This window comes from Nuphar pumila, chromosome 1 (assembly GCF_984573655.1).
Source record: "Nuphar pumila chromosome 1, dmNupPumi1.hap1.1, whole genome shotgun sequence".
NCBI classification, from domain to species: Eukaryota; Viridiplantae; Streptophyta; class Magnoliopsida; order Nymphaeales; family Nymphaeaceae; genus Nuphar; species Nuphar pumila.
The window spans coordinates 32,461,317-32,471,306 of record NC_143249.1 but is presented as its reverse complement, the minus strand read 5'-3'; the positions used below and the strand labels follow the sequence as shown (position 1 = coordinate 32,471,306).

The 9,990-nt window shown below is 46.0% G+C and overlaps 1 protein-coding gene across 1 annotated transcript; it reads left to right on the top strand.

Moving 5' to 3' along the window:
• Window positions 1-780: 780 nt before the first annotated feature.
• LOC149848602 (WAT1-related protein At1g68170-like) lies at window positions 781-4,607 on the top strand. Its single transcript, XM_090004860.1, has 7 exons — window positions 781-968; window positions 1,062-1,124; window positions 2,020-2,136; window positions 2,983-3,223; window positions 3,303-3,461; window positions 3,960-4,111; window positions 4,261-4,607. The coding sequence occupies exons 1-7, from the start codon at window positions 781-783 to the stop codon at window positions 4,469-4,471; spliced, it is 1,131 nt and encodes a 376-aa protein (XP_089860986.1). The 3' UTR covers window positions 4,472-4,607.
• The last annotated feature ends 5,383 nt before the right edge of the window (window positions 4,608-9,990 follow it).

Below are 9,990 nucleotides of genomic sequence, written 5' to 3'. Positions count from 1 at the left end.
GAAAGCGGTCTCAAACTGCCAAATCCCATTCCGTTTAGTCATATGTCAATTCGGCAATCAAAAACCCATATGCAATTATAATTGAATTGGGATTTGGTTTTGATTTTTGCTACTGAATTGGACAGATATTCGGATTTGATGGATATCTGAATCCAATTACATGTAAAAGGTCCATCAGACACAGTATGAGATGAATCCGAATCCGAATCCGTTTCAAAGCACTAAAATCGGAGGTGGAAAGTTATGACATGCTCACTGGTGAAAAACATTCTCCTTTTTTTTTCTTGAAATATCCAACGTCGGGTCTGGTATTAGCCGAATCTGACCCAAATCCAAACAGCTTAATCCCTTGTCTAATCGGTTTGGGTACAGGTCCACCAAATCGAACGATGGAGCCTCGAATCGATTGCCATTTGTCCATCAGTTCTTTATAATTGGACTTACAGGCCCGGTAAACGCATCTCAACAACACACCTCAAATCCAACTCATCTCAAATCGGATCGGGTGGCCCGATTCAACCGATTGCTTTTCAGTACCATCTCCAGGAAAAAAGGGTATCCTCGTCACATAGCAAAGCAACCACCTTTCTTGGAAAGTTTCCACACCGAATTAAGGGAGTCTCTCTCTCTCTCTCTATATATATATATATAAATGTGACCACGGAGCTCTCTTTAGCATCGCCTCTTGTTTCTTCCTCCCTCTTTATACAAGGAGAGGAGAAGAAGAGAGAGAGAGAGAGAGAGAGAAAATAAGAAAAAGAAAGAGAGAGAGAAGAAGAAATGGTGTGGGGTAAGGTGGAGGAAATGAAGCCGACGCTGTGCATGGTGGCAGTGCAGCTAGTGTTTGCGGGGATGAACGTGCTCTACAAGCTCTCTATGGATCGAAGGATGAGCCTTCACGTGCTGGTAGCCTACCGCTTCGTGTTCGGGGCGGTCTTCTTGTGCCCTCTCGCTTTCTTCTTGGAGAGGTAGGTGGAGTGGATTGATGATGATGATCGATGGATGGTTTTCTTTGTTTTGATGTCTTAAAAATCTTGATGGGTGGTGGTGCATGCGTGCAGGAAGAGCAGGACGAGGCTCACTTGGGTGGTGGTAAGCCAGGCCTGCTGCTGTGCACTTTTTGGGTGAGAATAGAAAGCCAACCTATACCAGCTCGATTCGACTTTGGCAGGACACAATATCCACTATCTCAACCCAAAAATTTGAGTCTGGATCGATCCAAACTGAGTCTTTTTCTTCTTCTTTTTTATATTTTCACAGAGAAACTGCCCCCACGATCAGAGACCTAGTTGCCAGCTATGGAAGCATTCTTTGCTCCTATAGAGTTGCCAAGCTTCGGCCTGCGTGGATAACACCCATGAGATTTGAACCAAGACCGCCTTCCTAGCGGCCTAGGCTTCATCCCACTTTGGGACAAACCTATACCTGCACTTGGGTTGTATTGCATGTGGAGAGAGGGTTCACACGTTGGGATGTGGAACATGCGTGTGAAATTGCAAAGTGACGTAAGCAGTTACGTCATTTGATCAAGGAGGTTGCATGGCCATGCCGATATTCGAGGGATCCTGCTTTTCTATGCAGATCTTTAATTCTCCTTGTTAAGATGAACTCGGCTCTGCGAAAAAACTGTCTACTGTTTTAGGAAAAGGGCTCAACTGATCTGAGAGAGAGAGATTGTTGGTAACCTGTACTTGCTTTTAGGTGTATCTCATGAATAAAGACGCATGCAAATCGTGAACCGTACCAAATCTCATAGCACGTGCCACTCATCCATATGCATATGCATGGAAATCGTCTGCACGGTGGGAATGATCTGTCCATTATGTCCTTCCATAGTAGTCTAGCCTCATCTCATTTTCACGTGGTACACTTTGGGGGTTCACATCAAACTTGACCAAGTTCATGATCCTACTATGAGAGACAGACGAACGTCGTTCTTGATCTTAGTCACGTTTTTCTTTGAGAAATTCTGTTTGGATCTCATAAATGTTCACAAATATTTGCTTTGAATCTATGCAGGGCAACGTTAGGGCAGAATTTCTACATTGCCTCCATGAAGATGACTTCAGCTACATTTGTGAGTGCAATGACAAACCTGCTTCCTGCGTTCACATTCATCTTAGCCATCATCTTCCGGTACTTACCTTTGCTTTCTCTTTTCTATTCCCTTCTCTTTAATTATACCACTGGATTTTTCTTTTTCAAGATATAAGTTATGATTTGGTTTTTCAGGACAAATTATGATGCTACAAGCAATGTCACAAATCTCTTGTTGGGATTTCCTTGGCGAGGAAATTCTTGCAACAAAATTAAAATATACATGTATTAAGATAATGACATAAAAATATAAAAAGTTAAAATATTACAAACTACTAATGTCACAAAGATCACATTGAGTCAAAATTATGATATTTTCAAAATAGATGATATTTTGAGAATTTTTATGTTAAGGTAATATTTTGACATTGTCACAATTTTTTTTTAATGTAACCTTTTTTAAAAAGCTTGTGACAAAACTGTAATATTTTCAAAACATCATCTATATTTGTAACTCTGGCTCCAAGTGAACCCAATGAATTCTACTAGTTTATCGCCTTTTGAGGAGAAAATGTTGCATCCCAAATACCCCTCAAGATCATAAACTTGTTCATGCACTTCCAAAATCCTGAATGCATGCACAAGTTCTTGGAATTTTGTATCTGGTTAATGGTGTTGAGCACATTGGAAAGACTAGGCAATCAGAACAACCTTTTTTAATGATTTTTTTTGATAAAAATTGTAATATTTCAAAACATCATCGATATTTGTCTCTGGCCCCAAGTGCACCCAATGAACTATCCCAGTTTACCCGGAGAAAATGTTGCAACCCAACATCTTCTTAAGAGCCAAAATATGCATCAAGATCACAAACTTGTTCTTGAACTTCCAAAATCCCGAGTTTATAAGTTCTCAAAATTTTCTAACGAATGGTACTGATCCCAGATTGGAGAGGCTGGCAATCAGGACTCCATCAGGCCAGGCTAAGGTGGTGGGGACACTCATAGGGATCAGTGGGGCCATGCTGCTGACCTTCTACAAGGGTGCAAAAGTCCAGTTCTGGTCGGTCCACGCGCACCTGCTGCTGCACCAACGGGCTAGCCAACATGAGTCGGGTAATCGAGCCCTGGGTTTCCTGCTGGCCATGGCCAGCAATTTGTGTTATGCAATATGGTTGATAATCCAGGTGACTTTATCTCTATAATACCTGACCTTATTGCACCACACTTGTGCTGACAAATCCTTTCTGTTTTTAATTCACACAGGCTAAGATGAGTGAGAGGTACCCGCACCCTTACTCGAGTACAGCCCTCTTCTGCATCATGGCAGCCGTTCAATCTGCATGCGTCGCAGCAGTTAGCGATCGAGATTTGGCCGCATGGAAGCTTGGGTGGGATGTTAAGCTGCTGACCGTAGTCTATGCGGTACACCGCCTCTTCTTCTTTTGTTTTACTCCGTTTTCTTCCTTAGAAATTGGTAGATGAGCTTTCATATTATACGCTGTCAAATATTTTTGAGGTAGACAGCTTTGAGAGATGACGGAGAGCAGACCAGGTCATATTATATAACCGATTATCAGTCATATTCAATCTCCACCGCACATCTTGCTTGGGAACTGTGAGAGTGGGGCCTATCACCATAATAGCCAGTGACGATGTCATAATCACTTTCCAAAAGTGATTTGGCAGATCACCTGATCTTCGGGAGCTGGCACGTCCCCCCCTTTTTTTAATGCATGGGTGGGCCGAACACCTTGTTACGTGTTTGGCCCCTATTACTGGATCTGCTTTGGTTATAGAATGCTGTCATGTAATTGGCAGGAGTGGACACATATTGTATATAAAAGATTGAAATTTGTGTGCATGTTAGTTTTGGTAAATGGTTTGCTGAACTTTCTCCCTTTGTTCTTGTTTGGATTGTAGGGGATACTGGTGTCGGGGTTGATGACGTCGGTCATGTCATGGTGCATACAGATGAGAGGGCCACTGTTTGTCTCAGTGTTCAATCCCTTGATGCTTATCATGGTTGCTTTTCTTGGCTCCATCCTTCTTGATGAGATTCTTCATCTAGGAAGGTAATAAAGCATTTTTAAAAATTTGGAAAGCACCAAACTGGTTCTTGGTGTGTGCGAAATGATTTTAAACATGTACTATGGTATCACATTTTGTTATATTGTCACCTAAAACTTCAAATTGACTAATCTCATCTTCATTGTGCTTTTAGTGTTCTTGGTGCTGGACTGATCATCTTGGGATTGTATGTTGTGTTGTGGGGAAAGGGGAAGGAGATGGAGACACTTGTGAAGCTTCCAAGCCGAAGATCGGCACGAGAATTGATAGAAAGTGCCGTGTTTTCAGAGTCTCCCGCATCATGTGAAGTTGAAAAACCTGAAGATGGCAAGGAAGATGTTCACAGTGCTTACCTAGTTGTTTGAGCCATCAGCACTGAATTTTTGCATAGTTTTTCAAGTATTTTTTTTTGTGTGTGCAAACAGGCAATAGCTATTCATATGTCTTTTTTACTTTGGTAGCTTTTAGGAAGTTCCATAAGATGAAATGTTCAACGAAAGATATGTGCAGTCATAGCAGATGAATACAAAAATTAATATATTCAGGTTGTTCCCTTGCGACTTACAGTGTACAGTTGCGCTTAGAGTCTGTTTTGCTTTTGTTGAGTCTGATGTAAGCTGCCCGGTTCAGGTGAATCAATACCCCGAAGGGGCAACCCGTATACTTGAACTGTAATAGCCTGCGGGCAAAATTGTGAATGAAGTAAATGCGTTGAGCTTTCTTTTGTTCACCCTCGTTGTGATTGCTTCTTGTGATTGCAATTTTTCTCCCTCTATTCTCTCTTGCACTCTGATACAAGCTTCCACGACCGGCAAGCGAGCTGACGAGTAGGCTTGCGGCGGTGAGGAAGGACTGTCGCGCCGCGCTGGCCCATTGAAGGAAATAGGCCTGTGACAAGTGGTACCAGAGCCCGTTCTCGTGCTGGGGAAGGGACTCCGGAGTCGGTGTCGACAGACACGCCGACAGGCTGCGATTTGTGAGCAAGACACAGTGGCGCCTTATCAACATTTGCACAACACCAAAGGCAAGACAGTTGCCGAAGCTGAGGAGATGAGTTCACCTTGGGGCCAAGAAGAGTTGGCTGCAACTGTTAACAAGCTGGTGGAAGATGTGACTTCGCATGATGAAGCGATTTCACGCGCATGTGAATCATTCAATGGATTGAATGATGTGGTGGCGAGCCTGCAAGAGCAGGTAAACTTACTAATGGGGCAGGTCACTTCATTGACGACTACAGTGACCGATCTTGAGTTGAGGAACCGTACGTTGCAGTGGACGGTGACCCTAAATGGCGAAAATGGTGAGAGACCATCAAGGATTGATGTACCTAGACCTGCAAAATTCAATGGTTCTCGTGACAGCAAGGCCATTGAGAACTTCTTGTTCCAAGTAGAAGACTACTTGGATATCCAGAATGTGACCCTCGAAGATATGAGGATCAAGGCTGCAGCCGCCTTACTTGATGGGGATGCTATCGCTTGGTGGAGGCGGAAGCGCAATGACATGGAGAGGGGTCAATGTGTGATAGACACCTTTGATGACTTCGAAGTAGAGTTGCGCAACTACTTCATGCCAAGAAATGCGCAGAGACAGGCTTACCGGATGGTTCGTGAGCTCAAACACACTGGTTTGTTGTAAGACTATGTCAAAATGTTCCAGAAGCTTATGTTGGAGATACCTAACATGCCAGAAGACGACATGCTTAACTGGTTCATTGTGGGACTTCAACCATGGGCACAGTCTGAAGTGGAAAGGAGCAACCCCCGTATTTTGGAAGATGCATATGTGACGGCAGAGCGCTTAGTTGACACTCAGCGTAAGCCTTTCACCCCATCAACCAAAGTTGGGAAGAAGCCTGACCACGGAGGCAAGAAGGATAAGTAGCGCAATGATAAAGGTGAGGCGTTGACACGCCATCAATCCGAAAAGAAACAGAACTTCACAAAGCATAACAACAACAACAACAAGGGTGCGGTTGTGACATGTTGGTTTTGCGGTGATAGACATATCGCCAGGCAGTGCCCAAAGCGCCTTGTAAAGGACGACGTGCAAGCCAATGCTGCACGGGAAGAATGGAGCGATATTGAATGCAGTGACAATGAGACCATGCAACCAAGGATGGGGGCCATGCGATCGATTAACGCAGCTAGAAGTTGTGCAGCTAAGAACATGCAGGTCAGTAAGGAACTTATGTACGTAGAAGTCATTATGAATGAAAAGTCTACTTCAGCAATGGTAGACTCGGGGGCCACACACAACTTTGTCTTGCGGGAAGAGGCAGAGCGATTGGGCTTGAAAATTGGGCCAAAGCAGAGGACTATCAAAACAGTAAACTCTTAGGCCAAGTCCATCCTTGGTGAAGCAAGAGATGTGGCTACTCAAGTAGGGAGTTGGGTCGGCAAAACCAACTTCTCTGTGGTGCCCCTTGAGGATTTCAAGGTGATTCTGGGTATGGAGTTTCTGCGAAGCTAGAATGTTATGCTGTTGCCAAAGTTTAACGCGTTGACGATCATGTGGTCAGACCTGTCACACACAGTGCAGTGCCTTACACAGAAAGGCAAGTCTTCTGTGTTATCGGCAATGCAACTGAAGAAGGGTGTCAAGCATGGGGAGAAGACATTCTTAGTTGCAGTGCGTGCAGATGAAGGGAGGGTAGAAGCAGCAGTGTCGCCGACCCTAGCCCCACTATTGGAGGAGTTTCGGGGGGTGATGCCCCCGGAATTGCCAAAGCGTCTTCCGTCAAGACGCGAGGTCGACCACAAGATTGAGTTGACCCCGGGAGCGAAGCCTTCTGCAATGGTTCCATACTGTATGGGGCCAGCTGAGCTGAAGGAGCTGCGCAGGCAGCTAGATGAGATGTTGGACGCAGGCATTGTTCATCCATCAAAAGCCCCATTTGGTGCCCCGGTCCTTTTCCAGATGAAACATGATGACTCTAAACGGTTATGTGTGGATTACCGTGCCTTGAACAAGGTCACAGTGAAGAACAAGTACCCATTGCCATTGATAGCAGACTTGTTCGATCAGCTAGACAGTGCCCATATCTTTTCCAAGCTAGATCTGCGATCGGGTTACTGGCATGTGAGGATTGCCGAAGGTGATGAGCCGAAAACAACTTGTGTCACCCGCTATGGTGCTTACAAATTTCTAGTAATGCCATTTGGGTTGACAAATGCTCCAGCCACGTTCACGACTTTAATGAACCAGATCTTCTACCCTTAGACAAGTTTGTGGTAGTCTACCTGGACGATATCGTGATCTACAACAGCAACATGGAGGAACATGTCGAGCACTTGCGAACAGTGTTTCAGGTGCTGAAGGAGAATGACCTTTGTGTCAAACGAGAGAAGTGTCTCTTCGGGCAGAAGGAGATCAGCTTCCTTGGCCACGTTGTGGGGCGTGGTGTGCTGTGTATGGATAAGCAGAAGATAAAGGTCATCCAGGAATGGGTTCCACCAAGCAAAGTGTCATAATTGCGGTCATTCCTCGGTTTGGCAAACTATTATCGGCGTTTCATCGAAGGTTATTCTCTCATTGTTGCGCCCCTCACAGATTTGTTAAAGAAGAATCGGGTATAGCTCTGGACAGGAGCGTGCCAAGAGGCCTTCGATGGCTTGAAAAAAGCCTTAGTGAGGGAGCCAGTGTTGCGACTGCCTGATCATTCGAGACCCTTTGAAGTCCACATTGATGCCTCAGACATTGCCATTGGTGGAGTTATTATGTAAGATGGTCATCTGATCGCATATGAGAGTCGAGAGCTGAAGGATGCAGAGAGACGTTACACAGTGCACGAACGTGAGATGACCGCCATTGTGTATTGCCTCAGGACCTGACGACACTACCTTTTGGGTGCCGAGTTCGTCGTCAAGACGGACAATGTGGCCACGAGCTATTTTCAGACACAAAAGAAGTTGACGCCTAAACAAGCTCGATGGCAGATGTTTTTGGCTGAGTTCGACTTTGCCTTGGAGTACAAGGTGGGAAAGACCAATGTTGTGGCGGATGCTCTGAGCCGTAGGGTTGAACTGGCAGCTGCGCGCGCAGAGTCTTCTGAAGTGCATTTGGAGGGTGCATTGCTGAGCCACATCCGCGAGGGTACGCAGTAGGATCCGACCGCACAACACCTTATTTCTCTAGTGCAGGCAAGGAAGACTCGGCGATTTTGGATATAGAATGGCCTCCTTGTAACAAAAGGGGGGCACATCTTTGTACCACGGTGGGGAAGCCTTCATCGAGAGCTACTCAAGGAGTGCCATGATACACTATGGGCCGACCATCCTGGTCAGGAGTGGACCTTAGCACTCCTTGAGCGAGGCTACTATTGGCCGCAGATGAGAGACGACGTTGAGGGGTATGTGCGGACATGCCTCATCTGCCAGCAAGATAAGGGGACAAACCAGAAGGCTGCCGGTCTCCTTGAGCCTCTACCAATTTCAGAACGTCCTTGGAATAGCATCTTCATGGACTTTATTGTTAGTCTGCCGAAGGTAGATAGCCTCAGTTCTATTTTGGTTGTGGTAGATCGTTTCTCAAAGTATGTCACCTTCATCCCAGCTTCCAAGGAGTGCCCTGCAGAGAAGACTACAGAGTTGTTAGTAAAGCATGTGGTGAAACACTGGGGCATACCAAAGAGCATTGTAAGTGATCGTGATCCTCGCTTCACGGGCAAGTTCTGGCGTGAAGTATTTCAGCTACTTGGCTCTGAGTTGCTGTTTTCAACTAGCTTTCATCCGTAGACAGATGGGCAGACAAAGTGTATCAATGGGATACTGGAGCAGTACCTTACGCACTTTGTTAGTGCCAATCAGAAGAATTGGGTGAAGCTCCTTGATGTGGCACAGTTTTGTTATAATCTGCAGAAGAGCGAGTCTTCAGGCCACAGTCCGTTCGACATAGCCACAGGGCAGCAGCCACTGACCCCGCACACTCTTGCCACACAAGAAAAGAGAAGGTCATCATTTGCCTATCAGTTTGTTTGCGACTGGCATGAGCAAAACGAGTTGGCGAAGACATTCTTACACAAAGCGGCAAAGAGAATGAAGAAGTGGGCAGACAAACACTGTCGGCCTGCAGAGTTCCAAGTTGGGGACCAAGTGTTGGTCAAGTTATATCCTGGTCGCACAAGCATCTTCCGCGGGCGGCACCGCGGGCTACTCAGAAAGTATGAGGGACCCTTCACCATCACAAAGAAGGTGGGCAAGCTGGCATACAAGCTGGAGTTGCCCTCAGACTTCAAGGTGCACCCGGTGTTCCACGTGTGCAACCTCAAGCAGTTCCATCCAGATGATGGAGACCCGAAACACAGTATGCCACAACGCGCTCCCATCATGCAGAGGGCCCTGGCAGCACAACGGGCCGAGAAGCACCTCAGTCAGATCCTTCGCCACAAGGTCAACTACTTGGGACAAGCGAATAAATACTTGGTGCAGTGGGAGGAAACAACGGAACCAACGTGGGAGCCTGCATTTCAAATGAACAGCCGCTACCCGGCTGAAGTCAGGGCTTACCACGAAACAGATGGCGCCGAGGACGATGCATGATTTGAAGGGGGAAGCATGTTCCCTTGCGACTTACAGTGTATAGTTGCGCTTAGAGTCTGTTTTGCTTTTGTTGAGTCTGATGTAAGCTGCCCGGTTCAGGTGAATCAATACCCCGAAGGGGCAGCCCGTATACTTGAACTGTAATAGCCTGCGGGCAAAATTGTGAATGAAGTAAATGCGTTGAGCTTTCTTTTGTTCACCCTCATTGTGATTGCTTCTTGTGATTGCAATTTCTCTCCCTCTATTCTCTCTTGCTCTCTTGCACTCTGATACAAGCTTCCGCGACCGGCAAGCGAGCTGACGAGTAGGCTTGCGGCGGTGAGGAAGGACCGTCGCGCCGCGCT

Excerpts from the sequence above, each read along its gene's own strand:
- LOC149848602 (XM_090004860.1), top strand. The coding sequence starts at position 781 with ATGGTGTGGGGTAAGGTGGAGGAAATGAAGCCGACGCTGTGCATGGTG. Across the intron at positions 1,125-2,019 it reads TGCTGCTGTGCACTTTTTGG|GGCAACGTTAGGGCAGAATT; the intron begins GTGAGAATAGAA and ends GAATCTATGCAG. Across the intron at positions 3,224-3,302 it reads CAATATGGTTGATAATCCAG|GCTAAGATGAGTGAGAGGTA; the intron begins GTGACTTTATCT and ends TAATTCACACAG.